This window comes from Balearica regulorum, chromosome 12 (genome assembly GCF_011004875.1).
Source record: "Balearica regulorum gibbericeps isolate bBalReg1 chromosome 12, bBalReg1.pri, whole genome shotgun sequence".
Taxonomy (NCBI): domain Eukaryota; kingdom Metazoa; phylum Chordata; class Aves; order Gruiformes; family Gruidae; genus Balearica; species Balearica regulorum.
In genome coordinates, this window is record NC_046195.1 from 9,409,528 (window position 1) to 9,432,757 (window position 23,230).

General features: G+C 36.2%; 1 protein-coding gene across 3 annotated transcripts in view; it reads right to left on the reverse strand.

Moving 5' to 3' along the window:
- The window catches only part of UNC13C (unc-13 homolog C), a 216,060-nt gene that overhangs the window by 43,247 nt on the left and 149,583 nt on the right, over positions 1 to 23,230 (reverse strand). For all 3 annotated transcript variants that reach the window (XM_075764598.1, XM_075764600.1, XM_075764599.1), the window contains one exon: positions 13,233 to 13,318. In XM_075764598.1, coding sequence (XP_075620713.1) covers positions 13,233 to 13,318 — 86 coding nt within the window. The remainder of the gene's footprint in view (positions 1 to 13,232; positions 13,319 to 23,230) is intronic.

The following is a 23,230-nucleotide window of genomic DNA, read 5'->3' on the forward strand; positions in this document are numbered from 1 at the left end:
ATAAATGCCAGTCCTATATGAATCTGTGAAACATGCATTAGTAAATGGGCTGCATTTACCACATATAGGTAAGAAAAGGAAAGAGGAGACAACTGCACAGCTCTGCAGATATCTGCTTTATACATAGCACAAGGAAAAAAGCTGGTTTAATGAAGTGTTTTTGAGGTTTTTCAAATGGGCTTCTCCACCTTCTCAGTGTCCTCCTGTTTTCAACATAATGGATATGCAGATGATCACGAACGGCAGGAGTCATGGAGCCACCTATAACCACTTTCTGCATTTTACAAGTCTGATTTAATTGCTTTGGCACAAATTTCCATCTTTCTTCCAGGTTTATGATCCCTGTTTTAACTTATCCAGCCACTTCAGCCCCTGGACAGCTCCAGTCCCTCACTCCATTACCCAACGCACTGTGTCCTTGCTCAAGTCTTTCGTTCCCTTTCCCACGGCAGCAAACGATGGATCCACAAATCTTGGGCAGTTATCCTTCCTTCACTTACTGCTCACAGATTCCTAAAATCTCCACAGATCTCATCTGTGTGAGGTGTCATGTCACTTGCACATTCGCCTTAAGCAAAAGATTAATCTCTTTTCCCAGCTCCCTTAAGAAGTGACCTAATACAGATGCTCGGCAGGAATGACGTTCCTGTGACGTATTAAGAACTCACCTCTTTCAAACCTCCTTTTTGCTCCTTACTTCTGCTTGCATTGTAACATAGTATTACACAAATTTTTCACGTATATTTGGATGTGAACCTGTTTTTATCTAACAGTGGGGGGATCCCATCCTCTGTCATACACACACCTGAATATACCACTCAGTTCTCTGTCAGTGCAAATGGACTGTGAAAAACACAGTCGGTGTTTTTCAGATCTCACCAGGTACCTTAAGAGGAAATTTTTAGTTTATTATTATGTCACATCAGAACTCAAGTAATATCACTGTGCCATACAAGAAATAAGTGTTTCAGAAGCATATTATTATGCAATGAATTACTAAATGTTGTGGGAATCAGCTTATGAAGGGCACCTGTGGGCTTTTACTGCCCTTTTAGCATTGTGTTAGCATTTTCACCTTTATTGCCTTTTCATCACACTCCAGGAAAATCAGTAAAGCACTTTCTGTCTAAATATTGTATTTGTTCATGCCCAATTGCTACTTGAGAGCACTACAAATTCTCCCTAGCATAACATCATTGGCTACTAGTCCTAAACAGAACCACACAGAGAAAGATGTATAGCTACTCTAGTGGTTCTTACTTTCTACAGACCTGAGGAATCTTATTCTTTTTATTCTGGTAGGAGTTTTTCCACAATCTATTATTGTAGACAGCTAGATGACCAAACATTTGCTCAATAAAAGGTAATTCTTACAAGTAAGACCAGTCTTTGACGGAGAACAATTATCTTATTGCTATCAAATTCACTGCACATCTACTGCTTAAGTCATTAAGAAAAATCTGTCTTATGTTGCATCCCAATAGAGTGGAATTTCTGAAATGAATAGCATTTTTTCATTCAAGGGTTGCACGAATGGGTTATTAGATTATACAATGCAACTTAAGAATGTTTGCTATAGTATCACAAACCATGCTAATGCTTATTTCGATTTTAGAAATGAGCTGCTGCCAATAATGGGCAAACTGGTCTAGGAAGGTACATCCTACGCAATATCATTCATCAATATTTTTTTTTTTAAGTTACTATCTAAATTTTAACACGTTAGAAATGAGCACAAAAGTAATTCATGAATAATTGAGGTTTTTTTTCTCCAGGCTATTATACCTTGGAAAGAATATTTAAAAAGAGCCTCCTAGGATTTTACTTGTAGCTACATACAAGTGAAAAATGCATCCTCAATTCCTAGTATTAACCTATGAGGACATCAGAAAATACTTCATATGATCTACAAAGTCATTTTGTATCCATGCATATTACCTCTTCAGTTTATATAAACCAAAGAACAGCGAAAACAGGTGCCCATATGAGTCAGCCCATGAGCATTATAACTGGATGATATTAGATGGGTTATCTACAATAACCGTGGATTTCGGTTAGAAAGCATAGGAACATCACGACAGGCATTCTGACTTTAGATTAGGACCCACAAATTGCTTTCTTAATTTCTCAAAAAGCATGCACAAATTAATGCAAATGTGGGACAACACGGGATATATGTATGCAGTTTGGAGATCTGTGTCTTTTTTCATGGAAGTTTCCTTCCTGGCTCCATGTTCTCTTATACAGATATATCCATTTAGAACTTCCTGGAAGACAGATGTACTAGCTGCATGAAACAACTCGTTCTAAAAAAGTCCACTCTTGCTTTGCAAAATTATTATAATACTGATTTGGTCTTGAACTAAACTTACCAGTTGTATGCTGTGCAAATACGCTCAGCAGAGATTATGATAGAAATATTAGACCTTTCTCATAACTGATTCTAGATAAACAGAATCTCCAGTATAGTAAACCCAATATTATTAATCTTTTGTGTTGCTACTTTTATGAAACGTTCCTTGTAGTGCAGTGTGTTTTTATAAGCACCTATTAAGTTTCATAACAAGAACATTTGCAGTTTCCATTAGTGACAATGGCACATTATTCTATATTTCTGTATCATGAATCAATGAAAAAATACTGACAAGATTTCTGTAAACTGTAATCTGTGCATACAGGGCACTTTAGCTGCTTTTATCTATCACAGTGCCAGTAAGAGTATCTTTTTCACACTATTGATTACACTGTGGGGTGTTTTTAGTATCTCCTTAGGGGTAATGCTTTAATGCACATATGCTTTCCACAAATTTGCAGCACTGGATGTTGTAACTACAACAAAAAATGTATAGAGAGTCATTCCATCTCAGCTGTACAAATTGCAATTACAGTAACACCTTTAACAAAACTTCCAGTAAGCAACACCACTGAGAAAAAAAAAATAAAAATCTTTTGTTCAGCACAAGAGATATTTTTTTAAAAAGACTATTATATAGAATGCCTTAACATATGCAAATGTGTTTGGTGTGTGATGACACTATCTAGCAAATAATCTAATTCCAGACAATTGTTCTTTTACAGAAAAATGTATAAGGAGACATTGTAGGAAGGACCATGATCCAAGGTACTTTCTTCACAGGCCTGTGACCCAACAGCAATACTTTGGAATCACATTTGATTTCTTGCTCATTTTCCCAGCAATTGCTAAAGAATGCTGTAGAAGATTTTCCTAAGGCAGCAAACAAAAAGAAACTGCAATAAAACTATTATGTTTTGGTCTGAAATTTGTAGTGTCATAGTATTTTGTCAATAGAGTCATAAAGATGACTTATTAAGCAGAAACATCTACATGACACTAAAGACATAATGACATTTACCAGACTGGAATAGAATCCCGTTCACTATAGAATCCTTTTTCCCTTTTAACCTTGAGGTAATAACATCACTCTGAGTATACATGTAATTTTGCATATGTATTAGTTGCTAAAAAAGGAAAAGGGGTAATCTAACGCCCTTAATAAAAGATGAACATTTTCAATATTCAGGTAATATTGAAACTGCAGTTTCCCTACAGTACAGGAGCTGGTCGCTACGCCATTGCCTCTTCTAATGTGGGTGTTACGCTTATAGTGCTCTAGACTTAATTCCTGTACCGCTGAAACGAACTGGAAGACTCTTATTGAATTTAACATATTGGATTGGGCCACAAATGAACAAAAATGTAAACTCAAAGTTCATAACCAATTTAGAAGGAAACATTACATTCTACTAGACCTCTCATCCTAGGGTTTTTATATCTTGCTTAAGGCAATGGAAGTCACATTATTAAACTGAAATACAGACCAGGACACAACTAATTGATAATTATGTATAATTTACATTGATTTTGATAGTGCGAAATACTACTGACCTTTCTGAAAGGGCTCTTTGTGTCAAGATAAATATAATAAACTAGAAACTGAAAAACTTCTGTCATTACCTCCTTTTTTGGATTGTACTTACAACTTATTTACAACTAAAACCCCCTCTAATTCTCCTTTTAAAAATAGATTGTGTCTTTCATAAAAGATTTCTACATATTCAATCTTTTCTCTGCATTTGCTTGGAAATTTACATCAAAACATCTTCGAACACTTCACAAACATGATGGATTACACCTTGAACACCTCTATGAGATGATTAAGCTGTGCTATTCACATTTTACAAATGGGAATCTGAGATATAGGGAGATCAAGTGAATTTACTAAGGGAACACACATAAATTATGAACGGCAGAGCAGATCTTGTTCAAAGATTTCTTAACCAGAGAGTCATTTTTCCTCACTGAACAGGGATCAGGGAAGGAAGGCAGACTGTCTCATTCTGAACTGTGAGAAAAAAATGGATTCACTGTTCTTTTTTGTCTTCTTGCCTGCAGTGGAGGCAGGCTAATCAGTCCTTGGCTTAATACAGTGCACTTTAAAAGCTGATATGACATTGCCCTTTATATTCAAGGAGGAGCTCTCAAAGCGAGAGGCCATTTGCTCAGAGTGCTCTGCTTTGCTTCATGTTTCACAGCAGGTACAAGTGAGTTCAGGGCCACCTGCTCAGCATCTGAAAAGGCAGAGCTGTACATTACTTTCTGGGAGAGGTAAACTACTTATGGGAACTTCAGGGTCATCAAATGCCAACGTTGCATACTAAGAGATGCAACATGTAATATCATAACGGATGTGTGAATCTGTTGCAAAGAACTCTTATTTTCTACCACAAAAGATTGCATTTGCCTTTTTTAGCCCAAATATTTCAAATTACTTCAGGCAAATTAACTTTGATATCTTCTTAATGTTACTGAGTTGCTTTTTTTTTACTCCTTATTGAAAATTTAGCATGCTAGTCTCATCAATTAATTACTACTTCACAGCCAAATGCCTCCAGAAAAATTCCAGAAAAGTGGATGGGTGTATCACCAACAGGACAACTCAAGATGCAAGATATGCAGCTTGATTAAGTATAAATTTGCTCTGTCCTGCTTGCAACCAAGACAAAGAAAAATGCCAGTACAGCAAATAATTTAATAAGATCAGCCTCAGCTTTTACCCTTCCATATCACATCAGAGTGAAATTTATGTACCATGAAAGATAAACAGATCAATAATATTCAAAGAACAAACACTCAGAGACAAAACTCTGTCTTTAGATATTCACAGCTACTATTGATTACAGAAGGAAATAAGAACTTGCTTCCAAGGATTGAAATAATCTGGATTGTGCTTTTTTTACTGTTAGTAGAATTCTTGCTTTGTACCATGAATTGACCATGGAAAGCCTAAGGAAAAGCAAGCTTTGAATGGACCAGAAGAAATGGTCCTATTTGATGAGACCTATGATGATGATTAAAGCCCTGGTTCTGAAGAATATGATGGAAATTTCAAATACTTCATACTGAAGTTTCAACATTTATTCAAAGTAATCACGTAATTAGAAAGTAACAAAAAAGGATGAGTAGTGCTGGTAACGTGAATCCAGTCTACATTGATTTTGGCTTTCATAAATATCTAATAGGTATAAAAATTGCAAAATAAAGAAAGAATATACAGGATTCTTGGAAACCACTGCTTCTCGGAAAATGTTATCACAAAATTAAATGCTATATTGTAATGCTTTAATCTGGGAGACAAAAGAGAATAAAGATAATAAAGACAGCTTTAATTGTACGTGGTCTTAACTGCTGAATACTCAGCTTTGCATGTTCAGTGTTATTTTTATGACAGGTTACTTATTGTTTAATAAAAAAGTATCTTTCCATGAAGGAAACATTTAGACTTGATTCTCTGCTCTTTGGCTTGTCACAAGAGTGCAAAGTGAGCATAAACCATTACCAAATAGGCATGGTAGCATTTTATAAGCAATTTGTAAAATGAAGTACAGAACAGGAATAATCAGGCAGCAAGATAAATGTGAGGCTGCGCTTTATTAATTACCTGTGTTATATCTGGATCTGTCTGTAAAGCAGAAGCAAAGGCAGAAACACAGAAGTTCTTCTCTAACTGTTACCCAGCAAATTGCACTCAAGGTTTATTAAAACATAATGTGGAAACAAGTAGTTTTAATGGATTTATCCTATTCTCCTGGGGGTGCTGGGAGATGTTTAGTTTAGAACTACTGCACTTGCCTGTAAGGGGAAATTTACCTGTGTATCTATAGGAGAAAAAAGACACTAGTGAATCTCCATATGTGCGAAAGTCCTGAAAGTAAAAGACTGAGTCCAACTTAATAAAACAGAGTCTAGGAGAACAACAGTTGTTTCCTGTATGAGGAAAGCTTTTATAAAGTGTCTTAGTGTGATGCTGAATAGGCAGAATAAAATATAGCATGCAGGCTGCTTGTTGATTTAAATTTTCTTTTACTCAAATGTTTTATTCTGGTTGAGGAGAAAGCTGTCATTGGTTACTGTTTTTAAAAGGAAAGAAATCCGAAATGTAAGTGGATTCACACAGTGGATTTGCTCACAGAATTCATGAAGAGATGAAGCAGCTAGGTTCCACTCCTACTGTGTGAGCATTATGCAGCTCCACTCTGACGGAGATAAGGGGAATAAACCCCTCAAAGTAATAGGACAGGGAAATTCAAACCCTAGCTGCTGGGCTACATTCCCCTGCATTAGGGGAATGTCCTGTAGGAGGAAAATGATGAACCTTTTCTCCAACTAGCAGATGCAGAACTGCACTAAACAATATAGGTCCTTTAAGTGACTTTCTGTAGGGACAAAGTCACAATTTTGCTTGATTCCCCCCACCCCCCCGGTCACAGAATTATTTCAGACAAAAGACATAACTCTAGTTTTTATAAAAATATGAGTTGCAATGAAGTTGTATCATACTGGTGAAGAACTGTAATCAAGGATAAGAAGAAAGAAGAGGCAAATTATTCTTCTGGGCTGAGATACTTAATAAACTACAGAGGAAGTCTTGACTGCCCCTTGGTATAAGGCAGAGCTCTCTTCCTGCTCCTACAGGTGATAGACAGCCCCTTCAGCTGAACAGAATGCTTCTCCCTTACTTGCATACTCATTGGTTTGTGGAAAGGACAGGGCTGTGTAAGCGACAAATAACCCCTAATTATTAATCAATGTCGGGTTCATTTAGAGCATCATTTACAGTTTAATAACCTATCCGGCATAGTAGTACTAGTATATGTTGACTAGAAAAATTGTCTTGGTCACAAGTAGGCAACGCTGGAAAAGTTTATACCCAAATGTCTTCCAATCAGTGACTGCCTGGGTAAGAGCTAATAACAGTTTCAGAACAAGATTAATATCCAGTGGTTAAAAGCAGATTAAATAAGGTTTTCATTATTAATTGTATGGGCAATATACACTGCTATTATTGAGTGACAACTTTAAGGCTAAATAATGAAGTCAGGCATTCACTGATGCACTACATTTTTTCTAGTAACATCTGGCACCATGAATACACCTACAATCAGAAATAAAGAAGCCTTAACTTATTAAGATTACTGTAGACTTGTACTGCAGCATACTCAGTAGTACTTACTGTTCTGGTTATCATTCAGTATGTAATATCAAAGAAAATGGGTTAGGGAATGACCAAATGATATAGTGGGCACGACCCCAAGTGCAAGGTCATGCCATACTAGAGATCTCTGAGGAAGTTCCAAGTAAGATGACACAATGATACAGCACAATACAATGCCATGAAAAAATATTAACTTAGCTGCTGAGAACAGTTCCATCCACTTTATCTAAATTAGCAAGTCTAATTAACTTCAACAAAATAGTGCCATTTGGTATGGCTACAGTGCTTTTTAGGCAAGCCTGGGGATCTCTGTGTTGCACAAGATAGGTGCTCAGCTGGATTCTCACACTCACAAAGCTCAGCCCTCCAGTACAAGCACTATGTAGCTGCTGTTATTAACATCATTGCTGACCAAAGAGCATTTCTAACTCCCCTCTTCCTCCTATCATGTCACATTCAATCTTATTGATTATCTGCCAAAGGGAAGTTTATGTTAACCCCAACTGTAATCTCCTTGTCTTTGCCTTCGCAGTCTCTCTGAATCCCCCATGAGACTACATATGAATCTTAATTCCTCAGGTCTCTGGAAAAATGACGATGGAATACATTTGTTGAAATGCGTGAATGCAGAATGAGATTCACTAAAATGAAGAGGTTTCATAGTCTGATACCTGATGAAACCCTGGGATCTGGTGGATGCTACCCTCTTCTCCCTTGCATAACCTTAGCCTCCCCTCTGCAGATCTGCTCTCTAGTCTCCCTCTAAGCCAAGACTGCATTCTGTCTAAGGGGAACTTTGCGAATTGTAAAGTTAGAGTGAAAATAGACTTGAAATCTGCCACCAAATGGCGTGACCTTTCTCTGGGCAGCATTAGTCTTTTTGGTTTTTTTCTATGCTGTCTCTGTGCTCAGCATCAACTCAAGGACCTGCCTCTTCTCTTTCAAATCACTTTATCAGTTTCTGTCAAGAAAGAGCAATCTGTCAGAGAAACAGGAAGGTGAGATCTGCTTATGCATTGAAGACAATGGCAAGCTTAAAAAACAAACCTACATTAAACACATAGAATGGTATAATGACTTTCTTGTTCTATTTTTATAAGGCCTGACACTTCAGAATCTTAGCTCTGCATGATTGAGACTGCCTACAGCTGTATTTACACAGCAGCTGATTGATTTCTGGCCTGATCCTGGTCTTGACTTCTGGCCACTACCAGAATTAGATTATCATAACAACAGCAATTAGAAAGTTCTCTTTCTAACAGACTGGATAGTTTTGGACATTTGATCTGACCTATTCAAAAGTTAGAGATACAAAAGATCTGAAAAAGACATTTCTGAGGACAGAGAATGTAATTGCATGCCTAATTTCAGATCATTACTCTCTCATTATCTTTTAACCTTTGCATTTTCGTACTTGGAAAGGAAAATATTTCTTACCATACGAAGTCAGTAACAAATCACTTGCACTGCTGGTGAAATTCTCTCTCTGTTCTCATTCCTTTGTACCATAAATACAGAATAATTTGAGGACGAGACAGTACAAAAATATTAACATCCTACAAGCTCAGATATGCTTGTATAAACTAGATGCCAAACAACAATGTATAATCTATCATGCAAATCACTGTTGCTTCACGAATGCAACGAAAAAAACCAAACCTAAACAAACAAAAAAAAAGGCTCATATCTAATGAAGTCAGTTTTCAAAGAGAAACATGTAATACCTTCACCATGCAAAATCTATACGTGAAAATAATCCCAAGCTCCTTAGATCAGAAAAAAAATAGAACTGGTGTGGACTTAATTTGTTAAATTTTGCATAAAATTTTCAATACTATGCAAAGGCTAAACATTGTTATTGACTTATAATGGAAGAAAATCTAGAATGAAATTATGAAATTAACACCAGATTTTAATACAGTTTTGTTTGCTTGGCACAGTGTAGCCCTAATCTCAGCAGCTGTGAGGACTTGACCTGTGCCTTGGTGTGTCCTTTTCTCACCCAGAAACCGAGCTGTTTCCCCCGACAGCGGCCATCTACCCTGCCACGTGCAAACACGCTGCCTTGGTACTCGTGGAGAGATGCAGCCACTGTATTGTCCAGCAAAAGGCCACTGCTATGGAAGCTGCTGTTCCCTCTACCTTCTCCATGCCGTGACAGCAGCCTCCTGGCTAGACTGTCCTGGGCAAGACTCAAGGGACAAGACAAGGCAGAGAGGCGTAATGCCTGCTGGTGCCTGGCTCAGAGGGCCTGCTGCAAAGGAGGTGGGCAGCACTGCTGAAGAGCAGCCATACTCCCCAGCAGCAGCTGCGGGTCCATACCTCCCCTGAGCAGATAGAGAGGCATTTGGCTGTACTGTCAGAGGACGTAGCCTGAACAGCCACTCGGAACTGCTCTCAGGAAACAGTAGTGTAAACTGGATGTTCCAGTATTGGTTTTCTGTTAGAGAATGGAGTGATGACACACTCATTTCTTGAATTTAAGCTGATGGGAGTGGCTGGATATATTCGGGAATATATAAGGTGAGAAAACCCAGAAACAGGATCTTGGCTAATTTAATCTTTTTTATCACATCAGCAACCCTTTTGCAAATGGACTATTTCATCGCTTCTTGATTGGATGGTGAAAGGAACCAACTTTATAACACCAGAGATGCTGCTTCAGGAGATTAATACTAAATTGAATCAGGCAAAGATTGCAATCACAGCCCTGGACACTACACATGAACAGATGGTAGCCTATGTTAATAAATTGGAAGGCGAGACTGGCATAGCAGAATACAATGCATTTTGATGAACTCCATTAAAACCATGAGGATCGAGTGTGACCATATTTAAGGGCTGTTCCTAATCTTGTAGAATTTGAAGCAAAAAAAATTATTGTCATTAACAACTGGAAAAATCAAGCTCAGTTTGATTAGAATATCCATGGAAAGAACTAATGATTTAAAAAACCATCAAAGCTGGAGAGAGAAACAGCATGCTGATCTGTATTATGTGACTAAGATTTATTGAGGTTCCTGTTTAGGAATGAAACCACAGAAGGTGAAATTATACATATTTATAATAATTTATAATTAATTTAAATTTCCTTTAATTATTATTTGTATATAGGAACTGCTTCACTACTGATTCTGAGACTGACTTAGAATTTCTAATGACAAAAACGGCATTTACTCTCCTCAGAAAGACAGTATCCACAGCAACACAGAGATGAGACCATACACAGGGATCGGTTTGGAATAAATGTAGAAAGTCAAGTGCCCCCTAATGAGTCCTCTATATCTCTCTCTGCAGAATTAGGATATTAACTTTAATATTTGTTTTAAAGTCCTGATCCAGCCCAACCTTCCACACTTCATATATTGTATAATTAACTCTTCCTCAAGAGCTTCCTGTTCTATTCTTTACAACCAACAAACAAACCACAGCTTGATCTGAAGCTGCCTTTTAAGTGATCGGTATGCTCTACTTAGCAAATAGAGTGAATTATCTTTCATGAATTATCTTGTTGAAGTACAGAATGTTTATAGTTCAATGGCCAAAACATAGGGATGCCCGTGTGCAGAGTATAACTATACATTCAAAATTATGAAAGCATGACAATAAAATGGCTATTAGAAATTCTTATTAATCTGTGCTAGCTATCTGTAAGTGCAATCACAGCACTGAGTTGCTGAACAGCCATCTTCTAATACCTGTTCCTGATTTACAGCCTCTCCAGATATAAGATTGTTCTCACTGATGTAACCAGGAATATGTTCTAACCCAAAATAGTGGCTTTCATTTGGTCTTCATGCTTCTCAGCTCTTTGGAGCTTTTGACTTCATTGATCACTCTCAAAGGGTGATCTCCTGCCTGACATTAGCTTTCTCAAACTTGTACTTTTGATCCACTGTGACATATGGAACAGCACCTTCAAATAGTAGTTTGAACATCTCTTCTACCAACATCTTAGATTTGATTTCTTATATCTTCTGTTGTCATTCTACATATTATGATCACTGCTTCTGTAATTCATTCCTTCCTTTATTCCCATCTTTTTCTTTCACTGTGCTTAGTATGCAAATTCCCCATTCACATAATATAATTAACAAAATAAAGTATCGTGACAGCAGATGAACAAAATAATTCTTCCATTAAGAACTATTCTAGTCACTCATCTTTTGTCTCTTTATCATCATAAATATCTACAGTATCATCAAAGTACCACCACACTGATATTATCACAGTAGATCTTCTGGAGCAAATAATACAGAAATTAATGTTAAAATATTGCAATTTTTTTATCCTTTATGCCTGTTGAGTTGCATTGTTGATTAGTCCAATCTTTTACTTATTTTCACCACTGGTAGACTTGCTCTGTAGTTAGTAGTAGGCTTCACTGAATACAATGTGACTTTGGCTTACCTAAAAATCATAATTAGCTATTTCTGCTACTGTGGAAGTAAAAAAAAATAAAAATTGGCTAGCACTATAAATCCTTTCTGTCTCTGAATAACAATTTTTTATAAAAGAATGAGAAAAAAATTATTTTGTTTTTAAAAAACAGTGGTCTATATTATAATTCCTTTCACACCATGTTGGGGTTGACCATGAGATTATAAACTGCACTGACTGCTTTACAATTGGTTTCTGATATGCTTTTTTTTTTAAAAAAAACACAAACCACTTTTTTTATTTTTGGACAGAAACTCTGTAAAGATTGTATATGTACAAGACCAACAGAATGCATTTTATTACATAACTTACAATGCAAAGAACTAGTTTTCTGATCAAATTCAGATTTGATCCATTTAGTTTCCAATTCGTCTGAGCTATACTCTTGATGTCTAATGGAAACTAAAATCCTCTAGCATTTCTCACATTTAAAACTGAAATCTGTTTAATAGGTAAAGAAAATTAGTCAAGTTCAGTTAATGTCATAATTTTTTATTTAGCAAAAATAAATATTAGAGTTTGATGAACTTATTTTCAAGAGTCATGATTGTGATAATGATCTAAAAGTTTGTGTGAATAAATGCATATGGGCTGATGATATTTCTATCATTAATTAAGATTATTTTCTTAATTCCTTCTGTTCAGTATTTTTAAAAAAAGATTCATGGAGGTATTTGTACTTGGTTTTCTTCAATAGCCATATTTTAATGAGTGGGTTTGAAACCATTAGTTGGCTATTATCTGCTATATAGAAAAATAAGCGTATTTTACCTATGGTTAACTACAGTACTATCTTAAAGAATAAAAGGAAACTGCATTTGATTCTTTTGGAATTTGAATGAATACAACTCGGGTTTTTTGAACACAAAAAGGTGGTTTAATTATCTGTATGTGTTTTCTCCGTAACTTCATCCTGTAAATGTTTCTTATGGGCAAATTCGCAATTTTCAGCTAGTAAGAAAATATGGAATGCCTACAATGCTCTCTGGTAAGCATCTCTGGTTCTTTGGACATTGATGATTTTGTCAGACTTAGGTAATAAGAAGGAGCATTTCAACTTACATTTCTTTTGTCTCCTTCTTCCGCAGATAACCTCATATAGTCACAGTGCAATGATTTTTCTTCCTTTACAACTCTTCTTTTTCACTAATCTATAACATCTTAAACAAGTATGTCAGAAAACTTTTACCACCCACACAATCTGATGCCAGGTGTGATTTGCAGTGGTAATCAGTCTTGGTGAACTCTCTAGTGTAATTAATAGTTTGTTCTAATTACCTTCCAGAGCATATTTCATGTCCTGGGCAAACAGAGTCCACATGATTTCAGCACTGATTTTTCCCATGTTCAGCTCTTGAGGGAACCTGCAATCAATCACATTACATGAGTTCAGCTGCTGCTAGAAATTATGCTTACAGCTGCACAGCAGAAAGGCAAATATTTCCACAAAATAATCCCCCTAGTATCCACTTACTGTATTTTGTGTTTTGTACAGTTATATGAACCATCCAATCTTCAGATAAAAACTTCCCTTAGTCTAAGGTCATGGGACTAAGTAATTAGCTGAATGTTGTACATCTATCTTGCAAATAACTCCTCAAGTTCAGATGAACCAAATGGCGTATGAAAAACCTGAAACAGTTGGCTCAGACGTTTAGCAGCTACAGGTTTTCCTTAATTTCCTTATCACACTGGAAAATAGTGAAGTTGTCTGTGAAGCTGTGTTGGTTTTTACTAGTTGAATCCAATTCACTGTTTGCAGACTTTCACCTTGAAGTATGGATAAAACAGTAAAGAATATAAAAGGGTAGAAAAATGCGTACTTTTAATCAAAACTTTTAGTTTTGGTTTTAAGCTTCATATCACCTTTGAAAACAGTTCTTTTTAGATATTTTTTGCTGTTATCAAGTAACTATTTTTCCACACCTTTTTTATAGATTCCAGCTACTACTTATTCTATGTAAAAGCCTTCATCTTTCAGTTGCCATCTTCACTACTAGCTACTAGCAAAAGCTTACATTTTACTGACAGACACTGTATGTTTCACATCATATTTAAAAGGAGAGCCATTTGTCTACCCTTCAAAAAGAAACAAAAAACAAAACCAGAAAACCAAGGCTGTCCTTACTGCAGGTGTGGGACTGAGATTAGTAGGAGCAGCTCTTAGGCACAGCAGCAGACCAAAGCAGGTCACCCAGCTAAAGAGTAGGAACTACTACGCAGAAGCTCCGAATGGTAAAACAGTTGTTTCTACTACAGTGGTGCAATGAGAGCCACACGAATACACTAGCAGTTCACCAGGAATACATAAAACCAAAGATCATATTCATGAGGATACACACAGAGCTATGTGGCTTTCATTTTGAGTCTTTACACTAGCAGAGAATTTGATCCAAAGTATTTTGACCTCTTATTGAAGCACTAATCCAATTCAGAAAATATTCTGCTGCAATTTTTGTAAAAATGAAAGAATTCTTAAAGTTCTCATTGCCAGAGAAAGAATAAGATGCAACTTTCAGGTGGTGGCAATACGATGTAAGTAATCTATTCTTTCCAGGGACATATTTGGCCCTGATTAGGTCTGCAGAGAAAAAGTACTTGAATAGCTCATTTGCTCTGTCGCTTTAATATGAGGCTCTTGCTAGCTCAGGTCACTATATGCCTTCTTTATGCTAATGGCTGCTCAATTACAGGATTTTGTATTAATTCTGCTAATACAAAATTAATTGCTGTTCAAAAGCTCAAATGTATTTCAATGGTCTTAATTTCTTTACCTCCAGTCCAAGTGCTCTGTTAGCACCAGACTTGAATTTTGACAATGTTGCTCTGAGGAAATATTTAAAAATTGATTTAATATTGACATTACCTTTTGTTCATGATGCAACGCTGGGTCTGATAAAAATGCATTTGTTTGATTAGTGGTATATATATGTGTATACATTTTAACTTGTGAAAACACATGCCCACACAAACTGCAATTATCTTTTCACTATGTTGCGTAAATTACTGTAGTTGAACACATTATCCTCGATTCATCCCACCTGACTTCATTTTGGTACCTAAAGTTCATGCCCAGATATATCAACTTCTGTGTCCCTGAAAAATATAAACTTAACGCATCATCAACTGGACATAACAATGAAATCCTTCCATTCAATGCCTAGGGTATGGATATTTGCAATTTTGTCATTACATAGATATATTTTTACATACAGCCCTGCAGGATAGACTGCCATTCCCATACATCCTGTTTCATTTTATCCAACACAGGGAAAAATATGAATATATAAAACTTTTACTTTTCACATGTAATTAATTTGCTTCATGGCAGCTATAATACCTGTGGGTGTATTCATCAGAGGCTCTAATAGATTTTTAATTTGTCCAAAGTAGGTTAGTAATGTTATGTGGACAGTTAACCTAATCAACGTGAAAGTTTCCTACAGTATAATAGTTTGACTTCCACATAATTTAATCCTGGTTCAGAAAGTGAAATTACTTGCTTATCACATTATAACTACAGCGCTCTGGCTTCAGCGCTGTCCCAGCCCCTTCTCCACACAAAATACCATTGCTTTTCCACTGTTTGCAGGTACGAGCAATGCTCGTGTCAGAGCTCGTAATAAGTGGAAACTCATAAGCAAAGTAAACTTCTAGTTTTCAATGCTGCCTTCACAAGCTACTGCAGCTTCAGCCAGCTCAGACGGGTGCGCACAACGGAAACTGTGACGTACATTGTTTTCGCACATTAGAAATAACCATTGCACATCTGACTCTGGCTTCCTTTTATCCCGTCATTCAGTTGATTGTGTTGAAACAAGAAAATAAGTTTTATTCTATTACTCAGCTCTGCATTCTTTATCCCATTCACTGATGTACAGCAATTTGAGACAGTACAACATCTTGTATCACAAAACTAATTAGCCACAAGCTGCTTATTAAAAAAATACTACTTATAAACATATTTCAGACATAAATACCTGTTATCTACCATTGTTTAAATTCCTTTTGTATACATACTAACTATAATGACTGAAAACTGAATTGCATAGAGACATTAAAGCTGTATGGTGTGAACAATTTGATTTTAAATTTTTCAAATATTATTCGTTTACAGAGGATTGGACAGACACTGTCAGAGTGTAATTGATATAGCATTTCTGCATTACTTATTTTTTCTTAAATGGAATGTACGATCTAAATAATTTTAAATTTTTCAACCGATTTCTGCATTTGCTAATGTCAAAATCCTGGGATTAGATTTTTCTCCTTGGTATATATTTATGTTTATCTAAGTAATATTTATGCATCATTTAAGTTAACTATTCTCTTAATGAATATTGTACAAAGTGCACAGGATTGACAGAATACATCATGCATTCAAAAGATTTGCTCTGCATGTTAACAAAAAGGAAATAAAGCTAAGACCTGTGTCAACATGTATCACAGAATTGTGATGGAGTAAAATTTTGTCCTTAACTAGAAAGGCTATAATATTGTGGCTACTATTTCAACAATTAGCTGGCCAGGATAGCAACGATAACTGTGATACACATTTTCTCTAGGCATCCAGTATTGACCACATGGAAGGCAAATTGGATGTTTTTTTGAGCTAATGCAGCTATTTTTACAGAATTTTTGAACAAGCTGGAATGGACATCTGAAGGTCATCTAGCTTGAAGCAAAAAGAACTTCAAACGTATGTCAGGTTGCTCAGGGCCCGTACAGCTAAATTCTGACTACCTCCAAACATGAAAATGACACAACCTTTCTGGGCAATGTATTTCAGTGTTTGACCCCTCTCACTGTGGAAAGTGGACTTCTTCCTGTATAGCTAATATGAGTTTCCCTACCTGAAAATTGTACTTGTGCCTTTCACTGTGCACTTCTGGGAGGGTTTGGCTATCTTTTCCTCATTGGGAAGTTGACGTTCCTCATTAGGAAGTTGAATGCAATCAGCACTGCCCTGAGCTGTGTTTTCCTCAGGCTGTACAAACCGCTCCCTCAGCTTCTCCTCACACATCGTGTTCCACCCCCCTAATCTTCTTGTCCTCCAGTGCAGTTCTCCAGTTTGACAATATCTTGTACTGGGGAATCGAAACTGGAAGCACCCATCCAAATACAGTGTCAGAGGTTCTGACCAGAGGGAAGCAATCACTTCCTTCAGCCTGTGGGCTGTGATCTTCCTAATGTAGCCCAGTATGTTGTTATGCAAAACACAACTCACTGCACTAGCAGCCTTATTCATCAGGGTAGCAGGATTTGGTCTCTTCTTAAGGTCCTTAAATAGCTAAAAAGGTAGCTGAGCTTTTCATAATACCGTGTTTTGATTAACATTCTTCTGTCGCATTAAATTTGTTTTATTAACAAATGTCATGATTTATAAGAGCTCCTTTATCAAAGCCTGAAAAGAGGCAATTAAAACCACCCCTGGAATTAAAAAAAAACCAAAACTTTGAGATTTCCATAGATTTTAAAAAAAAAAATATCCAAATGACCTCTCAATTTCTTATTCAAATTGAACAATCACTTATGTATTTTAAACATAAACCCAAGAGAAAGCCATTGAAACCGGCATTTTAAACCATGTCAAATTATCCACAAAAGTCTCAATTATCTACTTCGTTTCCATTTGACAGAGTTTTTATGCAAGTGTGGGCATACTAAAATAGATCTCAAGAAAATAAGCTAAAGTCTTGTAGAACTTCAAATAGGCAAAATTTTTATATACTTGGTTAAATGGAACACATCAGAAACAGAAGCTTCCTTCCACACTTCTCCCAAATGTGCCAGCAGTGAGGTTGTTCCTTCAGTTAAATCCCACAGAGTCTATCAGTGAAGCTGGTTCAGCTCCAATAATTGTATCAGAGGTGGCACCTTTCAAGCAGACAATGTTTTAGATTTCTTATATCACATCCCAGACCTTGTGTTGATGGGCAATGGAACAAAAGTCCATTAACCTCTGTGCTGCTGATAATGCAAGATATCTTGCTCTTTCAGCTACATTACTGTTAAGACATAGGTTGGAAGCCAATGACAGTAAATCTCATTAGATGCCATGACCTGCATCTTCTGCACTGTCACACAGATAATGACTTTGCAGATCTTATTTAGAGGAGCAGCGTTCCTGATTTCAACACACATGTGATGAGGGCAGGCTGACTTAGACTGTACGTGAAATCTAATGTCAAACATACATCAGCATCTCTATGGTAAGTAGAAAGGCAAATACAAATCAGTCCTACCAGAGCAAGTAGAGAAGCCAACTGTAAAATGACAAGCTTGAAAGGAATATTCCATTTAACTCCACCAGCAGGACTGTTTGCGTGAACAATGTGGGAAATGTCTGTATTATTTCAATGAATACTATGTTCATTTTTGTTCATTTGATTGTTATGAAGCAATCTGTCATGCAGTGACGTGCAGGACTTGTTTCCAGTCTTTGTTCTCCTAGGATAAAATCAAGAATGCTTCTAGTGGCTTACCATCTGCCAGAAGTTACCAGACAATACTGGCAGCTTTCACAGTATGCTTCTAGTCTCTGCTGCTTGCTGGGTGGTTTGTACCTTTTCTAAGGGAAGGGTTAAAAATTGTGTCATATCTACTTCATAATTTATATTAATATATCTGGTTTTAATCTCCCTAACTTTTACTATGTATTTTAAACAATCTACCCATTGTTATAATACCATTTGTGCATTTGATTAAGAATATAAGGGCACATGCACAACTTGAGGCTGCAGAATACCGATGAAGACATTATGTTTATATGTACCAGATACAGTGCAAGCTTTTTTACCTGCAGGTAAGTGTATTTGGAATGGCTATGGCATGCACCACTCCTGCCACAATTTTCCTCAGAGATAGCTTTACGGATGAGTAGTCATATTTACTTTAATTTGGTTGCTCATATTTTTAATATTACTCATGTAATAATAATAATATATGATTTATAATTTGCATTAAAGTAGCACTTAGAGGCTTCTGGTAGGTTTAAGAAACCTCTATGCAGGAACTTTAAAATATGTAATAAGAGAAATTCACTGACCTTCAAAAATCACAGTTTAAAAAGACAAGACAGAGTGGGGAAGAAGACAAAGAAGTGACTTGCTCAGGATGCTATGACAGGTGAAAGTCAGCAAGAGAACTTAAGCTTTTGAATCTTCCTTATGAGCCCTTTTCCCAAGCAGGACAGGGTTCTAGTTTGATACATATAAATACATATACACATACTATTACATGAATATTCAGAGAAAACATGAAATGAATAAGAATAGAAAATTCCAGGTGATCAAATAACATTCAATATTTATCTCCAAATACATGCCTCCCAAAAAGCTGACTTTTCCCTTGTTCCCAGCTTGCACTCTGTCAGAGATGCATTTAGTATTCTGTCAGACATGTTTCACTGTGTGACTAAACTGACAGGCTGAATTATCAGCATTATGAAAAACGCTCATGTTAGGAATGTATATAATAAACAGTAATGTAAACTGCAGAGCAGAACATGCCTGAGATTTTATTATGCCTGTTCTTCCGTATTAATCTGTTCAGAGGGTTTTACTTCTCAGTATATTGTGTACATTTAATATTTTCAACATCCTCCTAATTTTCTAATTCTAACATCTGTACATCTATAGGTAGAGAAGGAGGAAAAGAGCCTAAGCTTGACATTTGTGTCCACCGTTAGAACTGCTTGGAGGACCCTAAAAATAGTATTCTAAAAAGGAAGACATCTCTTTATAAATTCCATGTTATATTACCTTCCTTTCTGACATGTTATAATGCTAAAATCAGTATTTGACAACTGTAAGTACAACTTTTAATTTGTGCTATAGATAGTTCTGGCACATCTTAAGTTTGGTTCCGCATGTCAGAAGCAGCAATAATGTTTTTTGGACTGTAAGATATCTTTCTGGCTAGGAATAGTGACAGAAGCAGCTATATAATTCTATTTGTTTTCCCTGAAAGTGACCTTCACATAGAATACTCAGACACTGCTCAAGAAAGTTATATGTCACAGTTGACAGCAGTCACCATTGACTCATCTGCATCTGGGGCCACAACTGAAGGCAAATTCCGACATATATAAAAACATGATCACAACTGAAAGCAAAAATTAGTCAAAGCATTAAAATACAAAGAAGAAATGAGTCCCCAAGAAAAGTCTTTTAAATTCACCATATTTAAAAAATTCACAGTCAAATTCTTCACAGACCCAGGTAGTTAGATAAGCGTAGAAGCTCTCTGGTTCTCTGACAAAATACACAACAATTAGCATCATGTGCAGGGCTGATTCTCTTTTCTTACTAAGATTTGATGTAAGAGAAATGTCATCTATAGATGAATGAGCTCAGTGAGAAACCATCCCTCACTAAAGGACTGAAATTATTATTTAATTCCAAACAAGTTACAGACAGCTCAAGGATTTCTCAGCATGATTTGTTGTTGTGCACAAGATGCTAATGGATGCCAAAGATGGGGCTTGGATTCAAAAACTAATCCAAGTAAAGCCAAAGGGTATGCCAAGCACTCCAACAAGCTCAAGAGAAAGAGATAAGTCTCCTCTTAAAAAGAGCTGGACTGTGTAAAGAACTAGTCGAACGGTTAGTTAGAACAAGGTTGGATAATCTAGGGTTTATTTTTGCAAATTGAAGACTGACATCTCTAAGTTGTGTAAGCTGCAGGAAAAAAAAAGCCTAAAGAATTTTTGAAGTGGACAGTGATAGAAATGGAAGACAAAGAGCTTACTAGTTGCCATAATTCAGTGCAATGGCTCATGCTGACCAAGGAGATGGCTAGTACTTCTGCTGTAATAAAGAAACTAAGAATCTAGGTACATCTTTATGTAAATAAGCACTGACTCCTATCACATATTTCTCACTCTAATAAAAACAGCATTTAATGTTCCTGGATTTCAGATAAAGGACTGGGCAAAAAAAGCAAAGTTATTTCTCTTTTTCCTAAGCTCTGTACTCCAGAAATGCAATTACTGGAGTAAATGGCAAGTCCTCTCTCAGATCAAACTCTGAAAGAAACCCAAGAAAGAAATTAGGGACTTCATTGGATTTTGCAAAATCTTTTACCCTACTCAGAGGGAGGAGATATATTTGAAGAAATGTATGAGACACATTTGTTAGAAAAAGTATGCATCCTAGAATTTCTTCATCAAATTGGAGGAAGGACAGCTAACAGCATTCATATAAGTGTTAGTTTATACAAAGGCCTTTTTCTTTTGAGATCATTTTTTCTACAAGGACGATGGTAGCCGTGATCTGCTCTCAGAAGCACCGTGACTCTGGAAACTATAAAGCAGCACAGAAAAGCGATAGCCTCTTTCCAGTCCTCTGCATTATGAGTATCTGCCTAATAGTGATTATTAAGCTCATTATTCTATGATTTGATTAATCCCTCATCATCATGGTAGTGAAGCACAGTTGTACTGGTCTACGCATGCTGTCCTTTTGTGCATTGTTAAGCCTATGATCTAAGAACAATACATAATGGAAAATTTAGGGTTCTTTCCCTGTGTGTGAATCCACATAAGGATTTACATTGTCTGTTGTGGAGCCAGTCTTCACTCTGTTCCCTATGTCTAAGCATTTAGCAAAACCTGTGTTTCCATCATTTGTATACTTTAATTTAGCATTTATGGGCTATGTGTATACTTAATTCCAGGTTGTCTCTGAACTTCCTTTCTAAAACTCATGCTAGTTTCCCTACTTACAACAATCAGAGACTGATGGGTATTACACAACTGTCATAGTTATGAGTATTATGCAACTGTGTTGTTATATGTGAGAAACTAACAAAGCTTAACACACAACAGAAGCATACAAAATTTTCCTCAGATTAAAGATAAATGGTAACAGCAGCAGCTGACTTATTAAAGGGAAGAGATAAGCAAAGGTCAAATTCTAAACGATCTATGTAAGCAAGGAATTTTCTATTATTTGTATTTTATCACCTTATTTTTAGGTAAAAAAGTTTTTTCCTTTGCAAGCTATTTTAGAATTTGTTCCCTAAGCAGCAAAATATGAGAGAAATTTCCCATGCAAATCTCTACATGTTACATTTTCTAACCTTTGTAAAAGCCACACATTTTCACATTTCTCAGTGAAGCAAGAGGACAACCAGAAGAGTGCTCTATTAGTCATTTTGTTTCCTTGTGTTACAATTATTTCTGTCTCACCATAATTTTCCCAATTTTTCTGTCATTCTTATAGCAATACTATAAAATCCCCGTTTATCCAAAACATTGCTATTAAAATCACCTTCCTCACTTGCATGACAATCTCTAATCCTCCACTCATATGTCAACCATACAATACTATTTGGTGGAACTTCTTAATAAACAGAATATGCTAAGTTTTCATGAGAAATAAATTAATTGCCCAAACATGATAATTTCCATGTATTTCCAAAAATACTAAACTGCATATAAAAGGTAGCCACTTATGAATGTCTTCCCTCTATTGATTTTAATTAAGCAAAAAATTAATGAAAACTGTTTACACTGGCTAGTTCTAACAAAGTGCTATGTATAAAACCACAGATCAATGGAACGAAATTGAACTCAGCTTGAAAGAAAATGAGAAGAATCAATATATGAAGCAAAACATAAATAAACGCCAAAAGCATTTATCCTAGATAGTATTGCATGTCTCTAGTTCAATCCTAAAGTAAGAAATTCCTATCATGACAATTAAAAATGCTTTTTCTTAATTTGTACTGTCAAATCTGCAGCCTGCTACATTTTAAGAATATTGAAGTCCTTGAACCTCAGATGCAAATTCTCAGCATAGCTTATATTCCCTACTTGGTGGGTTCAGTCTCATCAAAGTGCTAAATAAAGTCTGGTCCTGGTGTGTGAACACACTCATTTTTGTGCCGTGCACGCAGCAACAGGTTAGATTGCACTATCTGTGGAGTGCTGGGAAGGGTCACTACTTCACTAGTCCTTAAGACAAAAGCTCTATCTGATTTTGGAAAATATATATTCCATTTTAACTGTGAGCAAAGAGTTCACTTATTCTCACTTTTTGTTCTCTATCCTCCACCTATGCAAGGCTTTTATTTTTAACCAAAGCAACGTTTCTTTTCCTGAAGAAAACGGAACGCACAAGACAGACACCCTATACGGTCTATATAACTAATCTGGTCTTAAACTGTATGATACAGTCCTACATGAGAAAATGACGTGCCTTGTAAAAGAACAGAACATCGCTTTGCTAAACAGGACCCTGTTCACAAGTTCAATGAAATAAGTGATACTC